The sequence below is a fragment of the Manis javanica genome, chromosome 7 (genome assembly GCF_040802235.1).
Source record: "Manis javanica isolate MJ-LG chromosome 7, MJ_LKY, whole genome shotgun sequence".
NCBI lineage: Eukaryota > Metazoa > Chordata > Mammalia > Pholidota > Manidae > Manis > Manis javanica.
The window spans coordinates 65,901,084-65,928,097 of NC_133162.1; the positions used below are offsets into that span (position 1 = coordinate 65,901,084).

Here is a 27,014-nt window from a genome sequence, read left to right on the forward strand (position 1 = left end):
CTCCTCTTTTGCAAAGACTCTGTCGGAGTATTTCATGCATTTTTAAATTTAACTTTATGTCTTATTATTTGTTTCTTGATATATCCTAGATATTAGATCTTTATCAGATATCTACTGAAATACTTTCATTCTGTCTGTGAATTGCCTTTTTACTTTCTTAATGGTGCTTTTGATGATCAGAATTTTTTATGTTAATAGAGTCTTGTTTATAATATTTTTTCTTTTATACCTAATTGTCTAGTCTAAATTTATAAAGATATTATCTTCTGTTTTCTTCTAAGAACCTCATAGTTTAGTTTTTACTTTTAGGTTTGCAATATAGCTCAGGTATATTATTTCTAGACTGAGAAATGTATCAAGGTTAATTTATTTTCAGAACTGATATCTAATTGTTCCAGCAGAAATAACTCTCTAAAAGGTTTTCCTTTTCTTACTGAACCACATTGGAGCCTATGTTAAAAGTCATTAGATTACATAAAATTTTATCTATTTCTGTATTCTGTTCTTTCCATGAATCTTTTTCAATTCTTTTTCTAATACCATATTGTCTTAATTAGTGTAGTTCTATAGTAAATCTTAAAATCATGTTATGTAAGCCTTTAACTTTATTATTCTTTTTCAAGATAATTTAGGCTATTACAGAGTCTTTATAGTTCTGTATAAATTTTAAAATTAGCTTGTCAGTTCTTATTAAAAAGCTTGATGGGATTTTCACTGCAATTTAATCAATCTATAGTTTGATTAAGTGACAGCTTAACAATATAGAGTCTTTCACATATAAACCAGGTATATCTGTCCATTTATTTACATTTCTTTATGTTTTGGCAATTTTCAGTGTGAAGATCTTGCTGATATTTTGTTCAATTTGTTCTTTATTATCTTTGCTTTTTGTACTATTTAACACACATTTTTAAAATTTTGTTTCCTGAGAAGTTTTCACTAGCATAGGGTACATAACTACTCTTCTTATATTGACCTTGTATCCTGATACTTTTTTGCATTCACTTACTAGATCTAGTAATTCTTTTGCAAATTAGTTAAGATTTCCTAAATGTACCATAACGTCATCTGTAAATAAATTCAGTTTTACTTATGCTTTCCCATCTTTATTCTTTTTTGCTTTGTTTCTTCTTTTTCTTTTTGCTTGGGTTTAATAGCGCATGCAGCACCATGCTGAATAGTAGTGATTAGAGCTGATATCCTTTCTCATTTCATTCTTAAGATGAAAGTATTCATTATTTTACCACTGATTATAATTAGAGCTGGAAATTTTTAATACAAATCCTTCAGATTACTGAGAAATATTCTAATTTGCTGACAATATTTTGTTAGGAAGAGGTATTGACTTTTGTCAAATGTATTTTTCAGTTTTGTAACTGATCCTCTTTTATTTCTTAGTTTGATTAATTTCCATATTATTCTAATAATCTTGGCTGCCAAATTATGTATCCAGAGGATTAAAAACAATTTACTGTGGAGGAGCATACCCCAGTAGCACTGAAGGACATAAAAACAGCTGCAGTATTACCACTCAGGAAAACTGGTGAGTGTAATGATGACTTGAATGCTCTCAGTTAAAATCATATTTTTTTTGCCACTTCTTAAGTAGATAAGCATACAGTAACTTTTTAGTAATATTTTTCAGCTATAAAGAACTAAAAGCAGTAATGACAACAATAAATGTTTGTTAACAAAGCAACTAAGTTGCATTTACTTACTTACCATTCTCACATTTATTCAGCAAATCATATTGTGGGCCTGCCTTGGGCCATATGCTAATGGCATACATTCCCATAAATGGTTAACAGATAAGGTGTTTTGCAGCAGGTATATCCTGATTTTTCCAGACAGTGTGTTTTATTATTCCAGACTGCTTACTGAATTATTTGAGCCAAAGTTTGTTTTCCTCTTCTTATTAGCACACAACACCCCTTCAGCCTCATTATAGCCTTTGTGGGCATCTAAAACTGATTGATCTGTGCTGTTTCAACTCCCACGTCTATTGTAAATAAGAATAGTCTTATTTAGAAGCCCTTTAAAACCAAAATGTTGACGTGATTCTTCCTGCTACAGAGGGAAGGAAGGAGAAAAGGAGTGTTAAATGGGAAAAAAAGGAAGACAGAGAGAGGAAGTGATATAGAGAGAAAGAGAGAGGAAACTTGAGATGCTATACTGTTTTTTCTCCTGAATGAAGTTTATCCTATTTTTGACCAGAGGACCAAGAATGAGGAAGCTGGATAGATGACCAACTTCTTCTGAGTAACATTTTCAGCCTGTAGCTTTTTATATTAAATTATTGGAAATTCCATGACATGTAGTCAGGCTGATAGTCATTAAAGAAAATGACACACGGAATGCTCCACCATACATGGGACAGGCAATATAGGGTGGTAGTTATAATCTTAGTATCTTGAATCAAACCAACTAGATATAAATCTCAGTGCCAACAATTGCTATCTATGTGAATTTAGCTAATGTACAATCCTCTCTGTGCCTCAGGTTCATCTTCTGTAAAATAAACAAACACAAGGTAATAATACTAGTGCCTACCAGTAACATTGTTTTGTGAATTAAGTAAGTTAATTCATATAAATCATTTTTGAGTTTCTTTTTTTCACTTTCTTTAAGTATTATTATATACAATCTTATGTTGGTTTCAAATGTACCTCACCATGGTTCAACAGTCCCCGCAACTTATGTTGTAATCGCGAATTATTGTTTCCTTTTATTCCCCTCCCCCTCCTCCCCTCATCCACCTCAACCCCTTTCCCTTCATAACCACTAGTCATGGTTCAGTGTCTATGAGTCTACTGCTGCTTTCTATTCCACAAATAAGTAAAATCATATCATATTTGTCTTTCTCCACCTGGCTTATTTCACTAAGCATAATACCCTCTAGATCCATCCATGTTGTTGCAAATGCCAGGATTTCTTTTCTTTTTATGGCTGAATAATATTCTGTTGTATATGTACACCAAATCTTCTTTATCCATTTATCAATTGATGGACACTTAGGTTGCTTCCATATCTTGGCTATTGAAAATAGTGCTGCGATAAACATAGGGATGCATATGTCTTTTTGAATCAGAGGTTTCGTTTTCTTTGTATAAATTCCTAGTAGTGGATTTCCTGGGTCAAATGGTATTTCTATTTTTAGTTTTTTGAGAAACCTCCATATAGCTTTCCACAGTAGTTGCACCAATTTGCATTCCCACCAACAGTGTAGGAGGGTTCCTATTTGTCTGTATCCTCACCAGCATTTGTTATTTCTTGTCTTTTAGATGTTGGCCATCCTAACTAGTGTGAGGTAATATCTCATTGCAGTTTTAATTTGCATTTCCCTGATGATTAGTAATGTGGAGCATCTTTTCATATGCCTGTTGGCCATCTGTATGTCTTCTTTGGAAAAATATCTATTCAGGTTCTCTGCCCATTTTTTAATCAGGTTATTTGTTTTCTTGGTGTTGAGGTGTATGAGTTCTTTATGTATTTTAGATAATAACCCCTTGTCAGATGAGTTGTTTATGAATATATTCTCCCATACTGTAGGATGCCTTTTTGTCCTGCTGATGGTGTCCTTTGCTGTTCAGAAGGTTTTTAGTTTGATGTCATCCCACTTGTTCATTTTTTATTTTGTTTCCCTTGCCCAAGGAGATGTGTCCAGGAAAAAATTGCTCTTCCTTATATTCAAGATATTTTTGCCTATGTTTTCTTCTAAGAGTTTTATGATTTCATGATTTACATTCAGGTTTTTGATCCATTTTGAGTTTACTTTTATGTATGAAGTTAGACATAATTCAGATTCATTCTCTTACATGCAGCTGTCCAGTTTTCTCAACACCAGTTGTTGAATAGGCTGTCTTTCCCTCATTGTATATTCATGACTTCTTTATCATATTGTAATTGTCCATAGATGCATGGGTTTATATCTGGGTTCTCTTTTCTGTTCTATTGATCTATGGATCTGTTATTGTGTCAGCACCAAATTGTTTTAATTACTATAGCTCTAGAGCTTGATGAAGTCAGGGAGTATAATCCCCCAGCTTTGTTCTTCTTTCTCAGAATTGCTTTGGCTCTTTCTAGTCTTTTGTAGTTGCATATAAATTTTAAAACTATTTGTTTTAGTTCATTGAAGAATGGGGTTGATGTTTTGATAGGGATTGTATTGAATCTATAAATTGCTTTAGGCAGGATGGACATTTTGGCAATATTAATTCCTTCTATCTGTGAGCACAGGACAGATTTCCATTTAGAAGTGTCTTCTTTAGTTTTTCTTATGAGTGTTTTGTAGCTTTCAGACTATAGGTCTTTCACCTCCTTGGTTAGATTTATTCCTAGGTATTTTATTCTTTTTGATGCAATTATAAATGGAGTTGTTTTTCTGATTCTGCTAGTTCATTGTTAGTATATAGGAAAATAACAGCTTTCTACATATTAATTTCATATCCTGCAACTTTGCTGAATTCAGTTATTAAATTTAGTCATTTTTTTGGTGTATTCTTTAGGGTTTTCTATGTACAATATCATGTCATCTGCAAATAATGACAACTTAACTTCTTCCTTACCAATCTGCATGACTTTTGTCTCTTTGTGTTGTCTGATCACTTGGCTAGGACCTCCAGTACTATGTTGAATAAAAGTTGTGAGAGTGGACATCCTTGTCTTGTTCCTAATCTTAGAGGAAAAGTTTTCAGCTTTTTGCTATTAAGTATGCTGTTGGCTGTGGGTTTGTTGTATATGGCCTTTATGTTGCAGTACATACCCTCTATACTCATTTTGTTGAGAGTTTTTATCATGAATGGATGTTGAATTTTATCAAATGCTTTTTCAGCACCTATTGAGATGATCTGGTTTTGATACTAGAGAGATGCTGGTCTCATAGAATGAGTTTGAAAGTATTCCCTCCTCTTTTACTTTTTGGAATACTTTAAGAAGGCTGAGTATTAGGTTTTCTTTAAATATTTAGTAGAATTCATCTGTGAAGCTATCTGGTCCTGGAGTTTGTTTTTAGGTAGTTTTTTGATTACCAGTTTCAATTTCACTGCTTGTAATTGGTCTGTTCCAATTTTCTGTTTCTTTCTGGATCAATCTTAGGTTTTATTTTTCTAGAAAGTTGACCATTTATTCTATGTTGTCCAATTTATTGGCATATAATTTTTCATTGTATTTCCTAATAATTCTTTGTATTTCTGTGGTATTCAGTGTGATTATTCCTTCTTTGTTACTGATTCTGTTTATGGGTTTATCTTCTCTTCTTTTCTTGAAAAGTCTGGCTATGGGTTTATCTATTTTGTTTATTTTCTCAAAGGACAAGCTCCTCATTTCATTGGTATTTTCTATTTTATTTCTATTTTATTTTTTTCTGCTATGATATTTATTATGTCCCTCCTTCTACTGATTTTGGGCTCATTTGTTCTTCTTTTTCTAGTTTCTTTAATTTTAGACTGTTTATTTGGGATTGTTCTTGTTTCTTGAAGCAAATCTGTATTGCTGTGTACTTTCCTCTTAGAACTGCCTTTGCTGCCTTCCATGGATTTTGGGCTGTTGTGTTTTCATTTTCATTTATCTCCATGTATTGTTTGATTTCTGTTTTAATTTGTTCATTGATCCATTGACTATTTAGAAGCATGTTGTTTAGCTTCTGTGTGTTTGTAAGTCTTTTTCTTTTCTTTGTGTAATTTATTTCTAGTTTCATACTATTGTGGTCTGAGAAGCTGCTTGATACAATTTCATTCCTTTTGAATTTATTGAGGCTCTTTTTGTGGCCTACTATGTGATCTATTCTAGAAAATGTTCCATGTACACTTGAGAAGAATGTGTATCCTGTTGCTTTTGGGTGGAGTGTTCTGTAGATCTGTTAAATCCATCTGATCTATTGTATTGTTCAGTGCTTCTGTTTCCTTACTTATTTTTTGTCTCATTGATTTGTCTATTGATGTGAGTGGTATGTTAAAGTCTCCTAAAATGAATGTGTTGCAATCTGTTTCCTCCTTTAATTCTGTTCATATTTGTTTTACATATTCAGTTGCTCCAATGTTGGGTGCATAGATATTTATAATGGTTATGTCCTTTTGTTGTACTGATCCCTTTATCATTATGTAATGTCCTTTTTTGTCTCTTGTTACTTTCTTTGTTTTAAAATCAATTTTGTCTGATATAAGTCCTGGTATTCCTGCTTTTCTCCGTATTATTTGCATGGAATATCTTTTTCCATCCCTTCACTTTTATTCTATGTATGTCTTTGGGCCTGAAATGAGTCTCTTGAAGACATATAGGGTCTTGTTTCCTTATTCATTCTGCCACTGTACGTCTTTTTATTGGTGCAATCCATCCATTTACATTTAACTCCTTTCTGTTCTTTTCTTCCTCTCTTATACTCTTTTCTTATTATTGATGGTTTTCTTTAGTGTTATAAGTGGATTTCTCTTATTTATTTGTGTGTGTGTGTGTATGTGTATGTGTGTGTGTGTGTATGTGTGTATGTGTGTATGTATTTTAGGTAGACTTTAATTTTTTAGTTTTGTGGTTATCAAAGGTTCAAGGATAGCTTCCTTATGATGTTAACAGTCTATCTTATATTGTCGATTACTCTATTTCAAACACAATCTAAAGGTACTTTTTTCTTTTTCTTCTTCTTCCTCTTCCACATTTTTCATATTAGTTGTCATAATCTGCATTTTTTATGTATCACTTCACTGTTTTTGTGTATAGTTGAGTTTTCTTATTTTGTTTTGTTTTAATTTCATACTTGCTTTGTAATTAGTTGGTCTACTACCTTTAGTGTGGGTTTATTTTCACTGGTAAAAGCTAGTTAGCCTTAGGGTCATTTCCATCTTCAGCAGTCCCTTTAACATATCCTGTAGGGCTGGCTTAGTGGTGGAAAATTCCTTTAACTTTCGTTTGTCTGGATATTGTTTAATACCTCCTTCAAATTTAAATGATAATCTTGCTAGATTTTTGGTTGGAGATTCTTCTATTTTAGTACATTAAATATTTTCTGCCACTCCCTTCTGGCCTGAAGAGTTTCTGTTGAGAAGTCTGCTGATAGCCTGATGGAATTTCCTTTATAAGAAATCCTTGTTTTCTCTCTGGCAGCTTTCAATACTCTCTCTTTATCCTTGACCTTTGTCATCTTAATTATGTATCTTGGTTTTGTCTTCCTAGAGCTCCTTTTGTTAGGATATCTCTGTGCTTCCATGATCTGAGTATCTGTTTCCTTCCCCAAACTGAGAAAATTTTCAACAGTTGTTTCCTTAAAGAGACTTTCTATCCATTTGTCTTTCTTCTTTTACTGGTATCCCTATTATGCAAATATTGTTTCATTTGGTTTGGTCACATAGTTCCCTGATTATTCTTCCATTCCTAGAGATCCTTTTTTTTCTCTGTTCCTCAGCTTCTTTGTTTTCTTGTTCTCTAATTTCCATTTCATTTACTTTCTCCTCTACCTCATCTAATCTGTTTTTAAATCCCTCCATTGTATGTTTCATTTCAGATACTGTATTTTTTAGCTTTGAGTGGCTGGCTGTTTTTCAGGTCTTCTATTTCTTTGTTGAGATCCTCCCTGAGATCTTGAATACTTTTCTGTAAATTTGCAAGCATTTTTATGACTTTTATTTTGAAATACTTATCAAGAAGATATCTGTTTCATTTAGCTCTCTCTTTCTGGGGTTCTGTCTTAGAGTTTTGTTTGGATCATGTTCTCTGCCTGCTCATTTTTTCAGGGTTTCTGTGTTTCTTCCTTTATATTAGATGGCTCTGCTATGCTTTCTGGCCCTTTTCTGTGTGGTCTTCTCTTCTTCCTCAGGTGTAGGTGGTGTGTTTTCAGCTTTAGTTGTATTTGCTATTTCCTTCTTTTATGTGTTTTTAGGAGGAGGTTTCTACCTTGCCTTCCTAGTCCACCATCTTTAATCTATACCAAGCTTTATTCCTATGATGGCAAGTCAAGCAGTAGAATCACATCCATCTCCAGGGAAGTCTGCACACAGAAAGCCTTTCTCTGCCTCCAGGCCTCTCCACTGTTGCAGCCCTTACAAATCATTTTTAAATGCCCTGGCACAAACTTATTCTCAGTAATTATTATTATACAGTATACATACTAAAAATGATAGCTGTAAGTTATTTTCATTGTATTTTACTTTTTCAATACAAATATTACTAATAACATTTTTTTTGCTGGTAATTAGAAAAAGGGAGAGATAATTATTCAAAGCAAGAAAATATATTCCTGAAAGAAACTGATTTTACAGACTATAGACTGTTGATTTTCTGGTGTAGCCTTGCCTCTGTTCTACCACTATGAGTGCATGACTAAATCCTGTCCTGCCAAAATCATTTCCAAAGGGAAGACTAGTATCATTTATCTGCAGGGGCTGTATCTGAAAAAGAAATCAGTTTGAATACTATAATAGCACATGGAGATGCCTGAGTTTAACTCTGTGACCTGTTCACTGGATTAGAATCTAACAATATTATCAAATATATAATATATGCCAAATCCTGTAAGTTCTCTTTCAGAAACTAGGCCTACAGATCTATCTTTGAAATAAAGACTGAGAGGTGAAATAAAAAGCAAAGTGCCAAGATATTTTCTTGTTTAACAATCAAGTTAAATTTCAGCAAAAGTGAAACAAAAGAGCTAATGTGGCTGATGATCTGGAGTGGGGAGTGTTTGCTTATTCCTACAGACATTGTTTATCACATCTTTTCAGAAGACCAAGAATTAAAACTAATCTACTCACTGCCAAAATATGTTTTGTTCATCTCTGAGAGGTCCTTGAGGAAAATCAGCTTGCCATGTAATTTAAGAGAAAACATGAATGAAATAATTGAAAAATAATTTGATGTTTAGTAGTGTCATCATCAAACTCATTAGAAGGAAAGTTCAGAGCTATAAGCAGTTAGAGAATGGTTCAAAAATGTTGAACCAGGCAAGAAAGATAGGATTTGGAGGTACAAGAGCAGGGATGTTACAGGTACGGGAAACAATGGCAAAGGCAGAAAAATAGGAATTAAGTCTGTTTAGAGACATGTTTCTCAAAGTGGAATTTGGAGCCACCTATGTCAAGAAATCCCTGGCAGTACTGGTTAAAAATGTAGCTCATGAGTCATATTTTGTCAGCATCTCTGAGAGATAGAACTGAAGATTCTAATATTTTTAACAAACACCCCAGGGATTCTGGGGTTTTAGAAAAGGAGTGAATGGTAATAACAGGACAAGGATATTGGCAAACACTATCAAGAGTTTGACAAATAAATAAACCAACGTAACCGCCATAAGTTCAATTTTGATATTAAACATTTTCATCACCCAGAAAGTTCCTTCATGTCTCCTTGCAGCAGTCACTATCTGTAGCCCCAGCTCATCTATCATCTGATTTCTATCACTGTATGTTAGTATTGACTTTTTCCTAAAATGTCATATATATATAATCCTACTATATATACCTGTTTGTGTCTGACTTCTTCCTTTTGCTCAAAATGATGTTTTTGAGGTTTATCCTTGTGCTTATGTGTATCAGTAGCTGGTTCCTTTTTTATTGCTAAGTAATATTTCATAGGATGGATAATATCACTATTTATTTATCCATTCTATCATTGGCAGATATTAGGGTAATGTCCAATTAGACCCTACTATGAAATACATGTTATGAATATTTGTTTATAAATCTTTCAATAAACATATACTGAGTTATGTGGTAATTGTATATTTAACTCTGTAAGACAATATCAATTGTTTTTCTTTTGTTTATTCCATTTTACACTTCCAACAGCTATGAACATATGAGAGCTCCAATTTTTCAAGTCCTCACAAATAATTGGTATTTTTGATTCTAGCTTTTATACAGTGAGAGGAGCTCTCTCACTGCAATATTAATTTGCATTTCTCTAGTAAGATATAGATCACATTTTCATATACTTATTAGGTATTCATGTGTCTTCTTTTGTAGTGTTTGTTCAAGGCTTTTGTCTATGTTATTCTTACTGAATTGTAAAAGATCTTTATATGTTCTGGATAAAATTTCTTTGTCAGATATTTGTCCTACAAATACATTCTCCTAGTCTATGGCTTGACTTGTACATTTCTTGACTGTATCTTTTCAGCAGTACAGGTTTTTAATCTTGACGAGTTACAATTTATCATTTTTTCCTTCATGTTTTTTGTATTCTAAATATCTTTGTATTCTAAAAATCACAAAGATTTTGTTTTCATCCAAACTTTTATAGTTTTAGCTTTTATGTTTAGGCCTCTTTTACTTTTATCTTTTGTAAATAGTGTGACTATGGAGTCAAGATTTTTTTTCCTCTTATGCATGGCTCTAGCATTATTTTTGGAAATATGATTCTTTTCTATTGTCTTATCTTGGAAGTTTGTCCAAAATCAATTGACCATTGGTGTATATGTCTATTTCTGCAGCAGTGGTTGTATTCCATTGAAATGTATATTTATCATATGATACTACCACACAGTCTTGATTACTGTAGCCTTATAGTAAGTCTTAAAATCAGGTGGTGTAAGTCATCCAACATTGCTTCATTTGCAAATTTTTTTAGCTATTTAGGTACTTTTAGAATAAAATTGTACATTTCAATTGCCTTATAAAATGACCTGGGAAAAATTTCATCCTTTTCTGTTTGTGAAAGAGTTTTTTTTCTTAATTATAATAATTTCTTTTAGTGTTAAATAGGATATTCACCAAGGAAACAATTGGTGTTTCTTTTTTTATTATTCTTATTCATAAGTTTCTTTTAAAGATCAAAGTATATCATGGCCCAATGCAAACACATTTCTTTCAACAAACAAGACTGAGAGCAGTCAAGGTACTCAGAAGTGAAACTTTTGTTTGTGAGTGTGGCAATGCTTTTGAAAACAAGTTCAATTTCTTTAATAGATATAGAGATAATCAAATATTCTATTTCTTCTTGAAAGTCTTTGAAGTCGTGTTTTTCAAATGATTTTTCCTGTTAATCTAATTTATCAAATTTATTGGCATGTAGTTTCTAACGTAGTCCCTTATTATAATTTATTGTTTGTAATATCTTTAATGATATTCACTCTCTTATTTATATATATATAACTTTATATAATTATTTTTTCCTTGATTATCCATGCTAATGTTTATAAATTTTGTTAATCTTTTCAAAGAACCAACTTCTGGCCCTGTTAATTTTCTACACCCTGTTTCTATTTTATTGCCTGTATCTTCTTCTATTTATTACTTCTTTCCTTCTATTTACTTTGGAGTTACTTTGATTTTCTTTTTCTACTTAATGAGGTAGATGTTCAGATTGTTGATTGTGAACTTTTCTCTTTTCTAACATAGGAAGTTAAATCTGTAAATTCCTTTCTGAGCATTACTGCGGCTGCATCCCCTAATTTTGATATGTAGCATTTTTATTATCATTCAGTTGTAAATATTTTTTAAGCAAGCTTTGGTTCAGAAAACACATAAGCGCCAGTTTCAGTGTATGACTCTCTGATGAATCCCAGTCTGCTCTATGGTAAAATAAAGCTAATGATGGGGACTTTGTATCTGCATATTCTGGCCAATTCTCACCCCATTTCTGCACATAGTTGAAAATCGGAGTGTGGATTCATTGAGAATACTGACCAAGCAACATAAGCTCTGGTTAAATGTCTGCTTATTAAGCCTAACAATAACTATTATGGGGCAATGCAAGATCTGTATTATTTCTCTATTCATTTGTTGAGAAATTGGTACCCTTGATTTCATCATCAATTTATCTGCCAATGCAAAAATGTATTACTTATGAGAGTTGCCTATGTATAGTCCACATATATTTGATATAAAATACTTGAAACAATATGCAGCAAGGTAATATTCTTTTGAAAGTCTTGTATTTCCACCTGGCTACAGTAACTAAGGGGAAAGATAGAAAACAACCATTAGAGAAAAGAGATTTTTGAGCAGTGGAGGAGAGCCATACAAACAGTCACATTCCTAGTATTACTTTTTTCCAACCAAATTGGGTGAGTCTCTAGCAGCTCTCACCACAGTCATGGAGGGCATCTGCCTACAGAAAACTTTTTGAAGATAAGGTTGCAATTTTTGGCTAATTTGTGTCATTTTAGCCTCCCTTTATGACTTATAAGAAATATATATTTAGTCATTCAGATGACAAAAATATATTTCTCAGATATATTTGGCCTTCATCCACAATTCTTGAAAAAGCTTCGGTACCATAAATGTGAACTGGAAGTCTTGTTAATTAATGAAGGTATTTTGGACTCAACCCAATAGTGAAGATTGGTTCCTAGGATGACCAAATATATGATTAGAAGGTTGAAATTCTCAGCCCACTCCTGATCTCTGGGGAGGGAAAAGGAGCTGGAGGTTGAATCAGCCAATGGCCATATATGTAGTCAATCATGGCTATGGAATGAAACTGCCATAAAAATCCAATAGAACAGCTTTTGTCCTTGTTTCAGAGAGCTTGCGTGCTTGGGGAACCAGAATGCTTCTGTGTGCCAGCAAACAAGTCCCCAAGCTCCACAAGGACAGAAGCTTTTTTGTTCAGGGGCCACACCCTATGTATCTCTTCATCTGGCTGTTGATTCATCTCCTCTATCACATCCTTTAATAAACTGGTAAATGTAAGCAAGCTCTTTCCTGAGTTCTGTGGGCTACTCTAGCAAATTAATCAAACCGAAGGAGGAGGTAGTTAGAGCCTCTAATCTGCAGCCAATCTTCAGAAGCATAGCTATCAGCCTGGGGCTTGAGACTGGAGTCGGAACTTGGGGGGTGAAAGGCGGGCTTGGAGGACTTAAGAACTCTCAACCTGTGAAATCTGATGCTGTCTCCAAGTAGATAGTGTCAGAATTCAGTTGAATTCTCAGATATCATAGTGTCTGAGAATTGCTTGTTGTTATAGGGGTTGGACCCTGAGAATGGGGTCAAAGAACCCTAAAGGACTTACACAGATTTTTATTTGGTATAGTGAATAGAAAACAGGAAAAGAAATAAATATTAAAGCAGGATTTCCCAAGTGGGTTCCTTAGAAAATCTGGGCCATGGCATGTTTAATTGGTGATGTTCAAACAATAAAATTCCAAAAGAAAATAAGAGTGAGGGAAAAAAAATAGATTAAACAAAGTTAAACAGGGTCTTTATTGCAGGACTAAACTAAGTCTTAATTATGATACAATAAGTTAAGAGTCTCCAAGCAAGTCATACATATAGCATTTGTATATACATACAAATATACTTGTAACACTAGCAGTATTATTCACCCTAGGGGACATTTAAAAAGGTGAGGAAGCATTTTTAAATGATCTAATGGGTGGCTGCTGGCATTTAGTAGATAAGAATCAGATAAGATAAAGATGTTTCCCATGTGTTCTTTTTACAGATACTATTTATGGGAGCCATGCTTTATAGCAAAGCAGTGTGACATGTTGATTTGGAATAATGAACCCATATAATCTGTAAATTGTATATATATATATATGTAAATCTTTACTAAATATAATCTATATTGATTTAGCCTGGGTACTCGAGGCTAAGTGTTTCACCTTTAATGACAGAGTCTCCTGGAATTTATAATGTCTGCTCTCTTCTTAACCTAACATCTTATATCCTGTGTGACCTGGCAGGATGTCAACGGGGGGACACATTCATCAGGGAGCTGTCATATAAACAGGTCAAAGAAGCTGTCATACTTGGAGTATCATTAAGGAGAGGTACCTGAATTAGGCAGATATACCCAACAATTGGAGTTAACACTGTGAAGCTCAGATAGCGCAGGGAGGGTAAATACACCCCTAGGAAGCACAGGTAAGCACAGCCTGGGTGAGAGTTAGAAGTGCCTGAAGAAGACCTTTTTGGTTAGGACCTGCATCTCCTTACAAAATGAAAAACAGAGATTTCTCTTGTCTGGGTGTGTTACCCTTCCATACCCAGGTCCATTACACAGAGAAATGAAACAAAGCCAGTAGCCTTTGTGTCATGGCTGCAAAACATAGCCTTTCCTGATTAGACCATTCTTGAGCTGTCCCTCAGGACCAGATTCCAGCTCTTCCTACAAGTAGCAAATGGTGAACCCTTCTCACCTGCACCCTTACAAGCCCCGCAGGTCTCCAGCTTGCCCATTTCAGAAGAGAGTGGATCTGCTCTAATGTGTGAACCTCAGGCTCACTTTCCATGATAGTAACTTAGACGCTTCAACTGCCTATCACTCAACAGAACTTGGAGCATCTAAATTGTAAATGCCTTGAGAGAAAAGACCAATTTTTAAAAATTTTCCTTACACGTTCCCTTAAGTTAAGTCCTGAATTAAGGGCATAATCAATTCTCAAAGCTTACTATTAGAGAGGACCATGAAGCCAGTGAAATTAAACCAGACAAGAAAGATATGATACAAAATAGTTTGGGATAGTCTTTAAATAATGTTTATTCACTTTCCCTCATCTTTTGATTTGTTGTTTGTTCTCATAGGTGATGTTTATTTTCATTCACTTTTCCCTCATTTATTTATTTAACAAACATTTACAAGAACCTCTATGCTGGGTCTCAGAAAAACAGGCATAAGAATGAAACAGTTTCAATTTGTAAGGAATCCAGTCATTCTAAGCTGTTTTCCACTCGCTGGAATGCATATGAAGCATTTGGAATGATGATTTAAAGTGCAGATCCCTGACCACACCCCCATAGGTGGTCATTCAGCTTGCCTAGAGTGGGCTCTAAATCTTCACTGTTTTTTATGGTCTCTGAGCCCGTGTAACAATGATCAGGCACATTGCAGCCAGAGGGTCCTAGTAAGTCCACTTGAACAGGCTGAGCAGTTAAAAGCATAATGCTTAGGAGCATTTCCTTAGTCGGGCAACCTGAGTTCAGATTCTTGGCTCTGTCATTGTTTGACCTCAAGTAAATGACTTGACCTCTTTAGACCCAGTTTCATTTGAAATAAAATGAGCATAGCATTTCTTACCCCTTGGGATTATTTTGAGAATAAAATGAGGGCATGTATAGACTCAGAGACTCCAAGAATGAACTAGTGTTTATCAAAGGGGAGCAGTGTAGGAGGGCGGGTGGGGAGGGAGGGAGAAGGGGACTGAGGGGTATTATGTTTAGTATGGTGTGGGGGATCACAGGGAGAATAGTGTAGCACAGAGAAGGCACATAGTGGATCTGTGGCATCTTGCTGCACTGATGGAGAGTGACTGCATTGGGGTATGGATGGGGACTTGATAATATGGTAAATGTAGTAACCACATTGTTTTTTCATGTGAAACCTTAATGAGAGTGTATATCAATAATACCTTAATAAGAAAATTTTTTAAAAAATGATGGCATGTATCTCAGGCACATTATTTGGCACATAATAGGTGCTCAGTATGTAGTTGTAATAGTAATCATAATTATTGCTGTTGATGATGTTATCACCACCATCAAGATTCACCAGAATTAAGCTATATTTAATCAATGATATATAAATATATTAATACACAATCACATGTTTACTATGTAATTCACATATTATTAATCATATTAATTATACTATATATTAATTACATTAGTATATGTATGTATATGTAGTCAATAGACATTAAGACTTTGACAAATCCAAGAGAGGAATTCATGGAATTTTCTATAAACAGAGAGGACAGCCTCTGAAAAATCCTTCCATTTCCTACAGGGCAAGACTTATTACTTACACTAAGAAGAAAACAGAGCAAATTAGTAGAGACAGTATGCTTTCTAATACAATTTAAAGATCATTTAAAAGAGACATGGGGGGTGAAGGGTCCCCACCAGTAAGATGGCGAACTTCCGGCTTCTCTTCGGGGTCCTCAGTTCCTGCCGGCGCCACCTGAAGCCCAAACACCTCTCGTCCCCCTCGCAATCCCAGCACCTAGCCAACAGCCACCAGCCCCAAGGAAGTGACACCTCAATCAATTCATGCCCCTTCCTATATAACCCAGCACCTTTCCCTAATAAAGTGGAACTCTCCGGTGAATTGCTGTTATGTGTCGCTCCTTTCCTTTCATTGGTGCCGAAACCCGGGAGACGGGACACCCCAACTGGGCCCCGTCTTCCCCCCGACACCAGCAGCAGTTTGCCCTCGTCCTCTTTTTCCGGCGCTGGCTCATCACACTCACCACTCCTCTCTGGCCTTTAGGTAAGTTTTCCTCCCGGGGTGGGCCACTCTTCCCAGAGCTATCGCAGTGCCATTGACCGTGATTGTCCGGCAAGGCCCTGATGCTCGGGGATAAGGAGGGAACTCTCCTCGCCTCAGGCCTTCATGGCTGCAGCAGACCCTCAGGCCCCTCCTCCAACAGCCATAAATCCCCGCCTCAAGCCTTTACGGCTGCGGCAGACGCTCAGGCCCCTCCTCCGACAGTCATAAATCCCCGCCTCAGGCCTTCACGGCTGCGGCCGACTCTCAGGCACCCCCCTCCAACAGCCATAAACGAGGTGACTCCTTTGTGGATGAGAACGCTCCCTTCCCCCCCCTCCTCCTTCTGCTCCGTCCGCTGAAAACGCCTAGCACTAGGTACCTTGAGACTCCGGCACTCTGCCTTCTTAGGGAAGTCTGGGTGACGACCCACACTTCCTAAGAAATTCCGACTCGTATACGAGTTTCCTCAGACCACCAAGGATCATCGGGGACGCCCTTTGTCTCCTTGTGGTCTGCTTCCAGTCCGAGGATCTCTGTTCGTCTTCCCCTGTTTGTCTCCTTCTCTGTCCTTTAGCCATGGGAGCCTCCTCATCCCTCCCTGAAAGTTCACCTCTTGAATGCCTGCTTAAGCATCTGGCTACCCTCTCCCTGATGCCTGATATAAAACCAAGACTTCTCCATAAATATTGCTCCCAAGATTGGCCGACATACCCCCTAGACAATAACAACCAATGGCCCGCAGGGGGAACTCTTGATCCTAACATCACTCGCAATCTTTTTAACTACTGCCAGTGCCTGAAAAAATGGAAGGAGATTCCCTATATCGAAGCTTTCTGCCTCCTCCTCTTCCCGCCCCCTCCCAAGTTCTCCTAGCCTGCAAGCCGCCCCCTCAGAAGCCTCCCATTCACTCCCTTCCCCTTCTTCTCCTACAACAGCCCTTCTCCCTTCCTCCCCAACCATCTCCTCCCCCATCTCACTTCCTCCACCTTCATTCCCTGCAGATTAAGCCTGAGCCTTTCAGCCCCCCTTTAACTAGGTCCCAGGAGCCTCCTCTGTCTTTGCCCTCATCACCTGTTTCTCCCCTGTTAGGGACTGCCTTTGTCTTCTCACATGTTTGTAGGGAGAATGGGAAAGCACCTTCCCCCATGTCTGAACACAGCATGGGAAAGCACAAGCTAGAGAACAACCGGTGCAGTCCTTAGAAGTTATCTGTCCACAAAAACATATCTTGCCAAGACTCCTCACTCTGAAAATAGGGAGACCTTGAAGATGTGTAGAAACACACTGCCCCTGCTTCTAAATATGCCCTTCCCCCACTTGCGATGTGGCAGGAATGGAGAACAAAGAACATTCTGTTTATGCATTCCATAAGCAATTAACTAGAGCCCTGCTGCAGCTCAGTTAGTAGAGCATGGGACTCTTAATTCAGAGTCATGAGTTCAAGCCCAACTAGAGCGGCAGAAGTAAGCAGCTGAGCTGCTAGCTGGCGACATGTGGGTCCGATTCTATCTTTCTTTATTTTCTTTGCCCCCCTTCTGCACTTCAGGACCTACTCGACTAGGCACGGCTAGACCGCATCACTCCCCCACAGACTGAGCCAGAACCCTTCAGTCCCCCTCAGACTCAGTCCCGAGAGCCTCCCAAAATTATCGCCCCCCTCCGGGAGGTAGCAGAATCCAAAGGCATCGTGCGCGTTCACGTCCCTTTCTCCTTAAGAGATTTAGCCCAATTAGAGAAACGCCTAAGATCCTTTTCCACTGATCCCACGACATACATCAGGGAGCTTCAATGGACCCTACAGTCTTACAGCCTCACACATCATGCCATTTTCATGCTCCTGGCCAATACCCTCCTCCCTGAAGAGCGTAGACGAGTTTGGGACTTCGCCCAAACGCACGCTACCGAAACCCACAGGACTGACCCCACCTATCCCCCTGGCCCCACTGCTGTCCCGGAACAAGACCCACACTGAGATTATAACACTCCCATGAGTCTCAGCTCTCGAGATATTTTTGCCTCCTGCTTAATAGCAGGTCTGAAAAAGGCAGCTTGTAAAGTAGTCAATTTTCAAAAGCTCCAAGACATAATTCAAAAGAGAGACGAAATCCCCTCCGAGTTCTTAGACAGACTCACTCAAGCCCTATTACAGTATACCAGCCTGGACCCAGAAACACCTGAAGGAAGACATGTCCTTATGACATACTTCCTAGCTCAAGGCTACCCCGACATTAAAGCTAAACTCAAAAAGTTAGAACAGGGCCCCGCTACCCCACAGACTGAGATCCTAACAGTGGCCTTTAAAGTCTTCCATAAGTGGGAGGAGGAGAAAGAACGCGGTAAACAAAAGGCTGATCAGGCCAATTTCCAGATGTTGGCCCAGCTGATAAAACCACAACCTGGGCGCCCCTCTACAGACAAGCCCCTCCCAGGAGCTTGTTTCAAGTGTGGAAAAGAGGGACATTGGTCAAGGGCATGCCCCTCCCCCAGATCTCCTACCACCCCATGCCCCAGATGCCACAAAAAGGGCCACTGGGGGTCTGATTGCCCAACCACCCGAAGGGGAGGCTGGACGAACAACCCCCATCCTAAGCCCGCCGTAGTGGGGCTGGCAGAAGAAGATTGACGGGGCCCGGGGGCTTCTCGCCCGACCATTTCCATCACCAAACAGGAGCCCAGGGTTACTTTAACAGTAGACAGTCGCCCCATCTCCTTCCTCCTAGATACAGGAGCCACCTTCTCAGTCTTGCGAGAATACCGGGGCCCTACCACGCCAGCCATTACTCCTATAGTCGGGGTAGGAGGTAAACAGATTTTCCCATTAAACCCCCTCCCTTTTATGCACAATCCTAGACAGTCCCATACCTTTCTCCCACTCCCTCCTAGTTATGCCCCAGTGTCCCATCCCTTTACTAGGATGAGACAACCTTTCCCTCCTCCACGTTTCCATAACTATATCCACTCCCACAGCCCCCAGTACTCCCTTTCTGATGGCCCTCATAGCCGACAACCCCCCTCTACCCAATGAAAGCTCCGGTTCCACCCTCATACACCCTGTAAATCCCAAAGTTTGGGACATTACAAGCCCCTCCATGGCCCTATGTCCCCCTGCCTCTATCAAATTACATGACCCCTCTCAGTATATCTGTCAGGCCCAATACCCCCTAACCACTTCAGCCCTCATAGGCCTCCAACCCATCATTCAAGATCTCTTAAACATAAATTACCTCAGGCCCACTCACTCCCCATTTAATACCCCCATATTAGCTGTTAAAAAAACCAACGGATCTTTCCGCCTTGTCTAAGACCTTCACCTCATCAACATGGCCATTGTCCCTATCCATCCCTTAGTTCCAAATCCATACAGCCTTTTATCGCAGATCCCTGCCTCAGCATCCCACTTCTCAGTCCTAGATCTCAAAGAACCATTTTTCTATCCCTCTAGACCCCTGCTCCCATGATTTTTTCATCTTCACCTGGACAGATCCATACACAAGACATTCTAAACAACTCACTTGGACAGTTTTGCCACAAAGCTTCCGAGATAGTCCCCATATTTTTAGACAGGTCCTAGCTCAGGACCTCAAACAGTTTCATCATGATCACTCCAAGTCCACCTTATAATACATAGACAATCTTCTACTCTGCAGTCTCTCGTGGGAACAGTCTCAACTTGACACTGCCTCCCTACTTAACCTTCTAGCTTCCAGAAGTTACTGAGTATCCCCCGTCAAAGCTCAAATCTCTTCCCCTTCTGTCACTTACGTCAGATTCCTTCTATCTCAACAAAGAAAGTCCATTACCTTAGACAGAAAATGGCTCCTCTCTGACCTGCCCATTCCCAAAACCAAGACAGAAATCCTTTCCTTTCTAAGCCTAGCTAGATATTTTAGAGCATAGATCCCTAACTTCTCCCTGCTCCCTGTTAGCAAGACCCCTATATGACCTCAGCAAGAGCCCCCCTAAAAAACCATTATCCTCCTCACCCCGAAAGTCCTTCATTAAGCTCCATCAAGCCCTTGTAGAAGCCCCAGCTCTCCATCTTCCTGATTTGTCGAAGCCCTTCTCATTATACATTCATGAGAGGTCCAGTCAAGCTCTAGGAGTCCTAAGCCAATATTATGGCCCATCCTTTGCCCCAGTAGCTTATCTCTCCAAGCAATTAGACCCCACAGTTCAGGGATGGGCCCACTGCCTACGAGCATTAGCCACTAGACAGCTCTTGCAGAAAGAAGCTCATAAACTGACATTCAGGGCGCCCCTTACCGTTCTGTCCCCACATCACCTAAAAGATCTCTTAACCTATAAAAGTTCACAGACTCTCCCTCCCTCCAGACTCCTGACCTTACTGTCCTCTTTCCTCCAAAATCCCGTTCACCCCCTTTGCCATCCATACCCGAATCATGACTTTTTCCTCCTTTACTGCGCTCTAGCTTTTTTCCTCATTCTTATTGTCTTCCCCGCCACCCCAGCCTCCTTTGTATGGCGATTCAAAGTCAGACAGACTTACACACAGCATCAAACAAAAGTTACTGCCCTCATTGCCACACCAGACTGCCCTCTGAAAAGCTGCTCTGAGCCTTTATACCTCCACTTTCCTCCCTCCACTGAAGTGTTCACTAGCAGCTACCCTTATTTTCCCTACCTCTGCTTCCTCTATGACCAAAAACAAGCCTATTGCAGGCGATGGCCAGACACCTACAGGAGATGTCCCTACTGGTCTTGCGCCATTCACTACAGGGGTAACTTCCAGTACCCACAGTATTACTCCTCCAACCGTTTCATGCATCAGATAGCAGACATTCCCAACTCTTGACGGCGCCTCTTCATCTTCTTATCCCCACCCCTCTTCCCATTTCTCCTACTCTTCATTACAGCTCCACCCCCCTCCAGCGCACTTCACTGCCTCTCTATCTACACCCCTACCTCCAGCTCTAAGACTTTTACGCAACCAGGACACTTCTTTTGGTGTAATGGCTGTCTTTTCAACTCACTGCCTCTCAACTCCGATACACCCTGCATTCTTGTCACCCTAATCCCACAGTTTACACTTTACAGCAGGGCAGAATTTCTTGAGCTCCAACCTCCCTTGCCCTTGCGCACAAAAAGAGCCGCTTTCCTTCCCATCATGGTCAGTAGCTCTTTGATCACCTCAGCCATTGGGACAGGGTTTTCGGGAGAAGCATTGGGTCACTCTCTATGGGCAGTTAGAGATCTCGATGCCAAACTTGAGGGAGCCCTGACATCCACTGCCGATTCCCTAGCCTCTCTCCAAAGACAGGTCACTTCGCTAGCTAAAGTCACCCTTCAAAACCGGCGGGCCCTAGATCTGCTTACAGCCGAGAAGGGCGGCACCTGCGTCTTCCTCTGGGAAGAGTGCTGCTATTACATTAACGAATCCAGCATTGTAGAAACTGACATTACCAAACTCACCGACTTTGCCTCCAGTCTCCACTCTGCTTCCAATTCCAACCCATTCTCTTCAATACTAACAAACCCCCTCCTCACCTGACTCTGGCCCATTGCAGGCCCCATAATAATCATTCTTCTCGCCTGTCTCTTCTTACCCTGTATAATAAAGTTCATCAAATCCCAAGTCGGAAAAATCTCTAATCAAGCTTTCAACCAGCTTTTACTCAGGAACTACCAGCTTCTGGCCACAGAAGATCCCTCACCCTCACGTGACCTCCTCACCACACGCCGAGATGGACCCCTCTCTCCACTGGAAACTGTTCCTGGAAACAATGGCCGCAGACGCCTGGCTCCTGACACCCATATCCTCTTGGCACCATTGGAATCAACAGGTCCTCAACCTATAGTTACAGGGAACCTCCATTGATTTCCAAACGTGAAGAAGTCCACATCTACTCGTCCTTACTGTGGGGAGTCCTATCAACCCTTTCCTCCCAATCCTCAAGCCCTCACTCCCTTCTCCACCCCTGTTCAGCAGGAAGCAGCCAGAGAGAAAGCAACGTCCACAAACCCATAGAGGAGAAAGGGGGGAATGAAGGGTCCCACCAGTAAGATGGCAAACTTCCGGCTTCTCTTCGGGGTCCTCAGTTCCCGCCAGCGCCACCTGAAGCCCAATCACCTCTCGCCCCCCTCCCAATCCCAGCACCTAGCCAACAGCCACCAGCCCCGAGGAAGTGACACCTCAATCAATTCATGCCCCTTCCTATATAACCCAGCACCTTTCCCTAATAAAGCGGAACTCTCCGGTGAATTGCTGCTATGTGTCGCTCCTTTCCTTTCAGGGGGGTTGCCTGCAAAATGTCCCTGTTCTGTTTGCAGTTGTTTTGTTTGTTGTTTGTTTTTAAATTTACATACTTTCAAAGCCAAATGAATATTATACATCATCTTTTCCCCATGATTTTCACAATTTTCAATTTTTTTATTTGAAAAACAACTTATTTCTTATGATAAAGTGATATTAGGTAAAGAAAATTTAGCAACTACTGAAAATCTTTTAAAAATGAGAAAACAATCACCCAAATATAATTCACCATCTAGATGTAATCATAATTAAATTATGGTGCTTATTCTTTTTTTTCTCTTTATAATTTGTTCTATCATTAAGCTCAAAATATATACATAATTTACATCCTTTTTCCTCTACACCTTACCTATTATATAATAGGAATTTCATGATACTTGGTAGCTGAATAATTCCATTCTTCCTCACTCATAATGTATTCTACCAATCTCTTATTTTGGCAAATTTTACAATATTAAGATATACAATAAGGAATAATATATAAATTGTACTTACATATATACTATTTGTCTTTTGAAAAGTCTCCTGGAAATAGAATTACTTAGTGAAGTATATGAATATTTTTGAATTTGCCAGACATGTTAACACATTTCTTTACAGAAAGGTGCCAATGCTTACTCCCACCATCAGAAAAAAATTTACTAATTTGTCTGATAAGTAGAGATATTAAGTGTGCTTTGGTTAATATATTGGCCATTCTATTTCTTTTTCTGCAAATTATACAATCTCTTCTTTTGTCCAGCTGTATGTTGGAAACTTGATTGATGTTGGTTTCTTTCTTCTTTCCCTCCCTCCTTTCTTTTTTTCTTTCCCTTCTCTTTCTTTCCTTTCCTCTCATTCATTCTTTCTTAAAAGTCACCATTTCAGATTTTTCATGGTATGAATCCTAAATAATTAAGTATATTACTTGTTAAATCACAGGCTAGAAGCATGTTTCTATTCCCTCCCACAGTAGTGTTGTAGAAAGGTTACACCAAATTTCACTTTTAGAATTCTTTTTGATGACAAATATATTCCTATTTCCTTTCCCAGGAAGACCCCAAATGTGGCAGCTTTTGGTAGCAGCATGCTGGATACTACTTCTTGGACCTATATATGGTTATCAGAAGAAAGGAAGCACCACAAATCCTGAAGCTTATATGAATATTGTAAGTCATTCATTAAGGAAAAAAATATAGATAAGGAATTATTAATTTGCCCTCATTTTAGATATAATTAGTGAGCCTGTCTAGTTTTCTGGGTGCTTCCTCCTCTGTTCTTTGGCATGACTAACTTAATCTAAGAGTTGAAACACCCAAGTTGGGGCAGTAATATTCCCCTTCCTGGTGGTTTGAGCGACCATCTGATGGTCATTTCCTAAGGAGAAGTTTCATGAGTTCATACTGATGATCTCTGGAGAGGATCCCAAGTTCTTCTTGAGGCTGTTTCTAAAACAATTTCTTTGATTTGTGAGCTACATCAGTGTACTCTTGGGGGGTTAATAAGCCAGAATTGATTTTGGTTGCTTATAACCAGAAATATCTTAACATGCAGGAACTCATACCAAAAGTGGATGGAATAGAATGGGCTGGCACAGTGCTAGTCAAAAAAAAAAAAAAAAAAAGACAAGTGGTAAGTATCTACTATAGGCTTTATCCCAATGGGATGCTCCAAATTCCTGTATATATTGTGCACCATCGATGCCCTTGCCCACACCAAAGTTTGCATTAAAACTTTAGGAGGAATGCGGCTGTCAAAGTTTAAATTAGTGTTTCTTCTTGTTCTTTTCTCCAAAGTATCCAGCAGATACCCCTAGCCTCCTGCCACATTGTTGAACTCACAGTCCATAAATATATGCCCCCAAATCCATATTTCCCTTTTTTTCACTTTCACACACCTCCTCTTCCTATCTGGTCTGGATGCTTTTTGCCTCTTAATTATCTTATAATAATAAGAAGAAGAATAGAAATTTATAAATGTACTTTGTCCCAGGCACTGATCTAGATATTTAATGTATCATCACAACAAATTTGTGAAAATATAATTATTATCTTTACCTTACAGTTGAAGGAAATGAGACCCAAAAGGGCTAAGTAACTTGCCCAAAATTACACTGCTAAAAAGAAAGGAATTCAATGCCATACAGTTTGTCTCTAGAGTCTGGGCTCATAACCACTGCTTTATGTAGCTCCATAATGTATACATACCTCTTGTGTTCCTGGCCTGGGTAAAGGCATAATCTTATGGCAAAGGCATGTTTTGGAGTTAAACTTACTTTGGCTTTTGTCTTTATCTCTTCCTAGTAACCTCAGACAGATTATTAATCTTTTTGACACTCAGTTTTCTCAACTGTAAAATAGATGTAATTCTATCTCAAAGGCCTGTTGTAATGATTAATAACCAAGGAATATAAACCATCCTCTATGCAGAAGATAACTGATAAACAGTAGCTCCCCTCTTCCTTGTATATCCATAGCTGGGATATCTTCTCTTTATCCCTCCAAATCTACTCTATTTTCTTTATACTTTTCTCTTTGCCCAAGAAGCTGACTTGTAAGAACAAGATCAGCAAGCAGCCTTGACCATTAGTTTTCAGGTCAGTTCAATCAATGGAAATCTTGAACAGGAGACCAGAGGAGGTAAGAGAGTGATTAGACAATTCAGTTGTCAGACAGTTTATTGCCCTGGCTCCCTCCATGAGGTCAGCTAAGGCAGGCTGTCTCCCTCTGCTATGAGCACAGCCCCTTTCAGGGTGGCCCTCCCTACCTGACTTTCTCATTCTGGGTCTGGTGACCCCTTGCCCCCATCTCCCTTCAGGCCTAAGGTGGTTAACAGCTCACCTGTCACTAGCCAAAGGTACTGTACAATCCCCTGAAGTTTCCCTCATTAGATGACCAGATACTTTTTGTCAAACATTTTGAGAGTGAACTAGAATTCATTAATAATAACAGGCCAAGCAAACCAGGATGTGCGGTCACCCCACCCTGCCTTACCATGCCTTTAATACGCTCCTTGGGTTATCCTGATTTTCCTGCTATGTTTTGTCCCAACACACAGACAAGCTGCAAGTTGTGACTCAAAGTACTACGTTGCAATGTATGCATAAAAGTCAAGAGATTCCATTGTGAAGGTGTATATTTTCCTGTCCTCTTTTCAGAGCCAGATTATTTCCTACAGGGGTTATCCTTGTGAAGAGTATGATGTTATCACAACAGATGGTTATATCCTCAGAATTTACAGGATTCCTTCTGGAAGAAGATGTTCCAGAACAGGTAGGATTTATTGTGCTATGAAACGAATAATGCCTAATGCAGAGATTCTGAGATATGCTGACAGCAGCAGGGCAGCTTTTGTTCCTCCACTAAAGGAGGAAACTTCTCACCTCCATCTCTTCTACTCCATTGCATTTGGATAACCCTTTGTAATTTTTAAAGCATTTTCACACACTCTTCATCTAGTGTTTTCTTTTCTCCATGACTTTTTTCTCCCTCCAAAGAACACACCCACGCACACAAAAAGAAAAACAAAACAAAAACAAAAAACTTGGTCTTACTCTAGAGATATCACTTTCCAGGCTTAAAAACCAGAAACCTAAGAATCATTTTGGTACTTTCTTCTCCCTCTCCTCCTCTATCTAGCCAATCACCAATAGACACCAATTTTGCTTTCCAAATTTTGCTGCGACCTGAAAACTTTTCTCAGCTTCATTATCATTCAAGTCTAGACTTGGCCATCATCATCTTTTGCTTCAGCCACCACAATAGCTTTATAACTGGCATTACTTCATTGTGATTAGTTCTCCAACCAAGTCACCGAAGCTTTTTTAAAAAAAAATTAATCTGACCCTATTAGTTCAATACTTAAACTTAATTAAAGAGTCATTTCTAGCTCCCTACAATACTGGTTGATATCCACAGAGAAAAGAGGGATCCACTTGGCAAGAACTGTTCACTTTCTTCTCTCATTTTTTAGTCCCTTCTATTCTTTGGAGTGTTGTATAACAAAATTCCCTAATATCAGAGGGATTCATTATTATTTAAAGAGAAAATGTAGATTTTTAAAAACAGAGAGATATTATTGATTTTATAGAAGGAACCATCTCCCAATACAACTCCATTACCTTTTTTAAATATTCATGAGAACTTTTCCCCAGATTTTTACCTTATCAGTTCTGCCAGGTAGTTGTCAAAATGTATAAAATGGAAAGCTGGCTGTACATGAGAAGCAGCCTGAGGGCTCAGATCTATGACCGCTCTTTAGCAATAATTTAGCAGAATTAGTAACACCTCTTCTTTCTGTTTTCTCACGGATTTAATTCCTTGCTTCAAGATGCCTGAGGGCTCTCTGAGAATCCAGCCTAGCCTACCAATCTCAGGAAGCTGGTTGAGCCCAAGAAGTGACCTGAGGAAGAGTCCTGGGGTTCCCACACAGCATCACAAACCATTTTATAAAAGGCAGGAAAATCCTAGTCACTTTCTCTCTCTGTGTTTTCAACAACACTTTCCCATTTTCTTTTTTCTCCTTTCTCTTTCTTAGTCAAATTGTTCTAATTATACATAGAGAATAAGACTTTTGTATCAAATCAAGAACTTTACATTGCATAACATTTTCCTTAAAACCTTGCATT

At 38.6% G+C, this 27,014-nt stretch overlaps 1 protein-coding gene across 1 annotated transcript in view; it reads left to right on the forward strand.

Annotated features, from left to right (window-relative positions):
• Positions 1-27,014, forward strand: part of LIPK (lipase family member K) — a 75,214-nt gene that overhangs the window by 19,151 nt on the left and 29,049 nt on the right. The window contains 2 exon segments of the mRNA XM_073241082.1: positions 23,441-23,556; positions 25,545-25,659. Coding sequence (XP_073097183.1) covers positions 23,441-23,556; positions 25,545-25,659 — 231 coding nt within the window.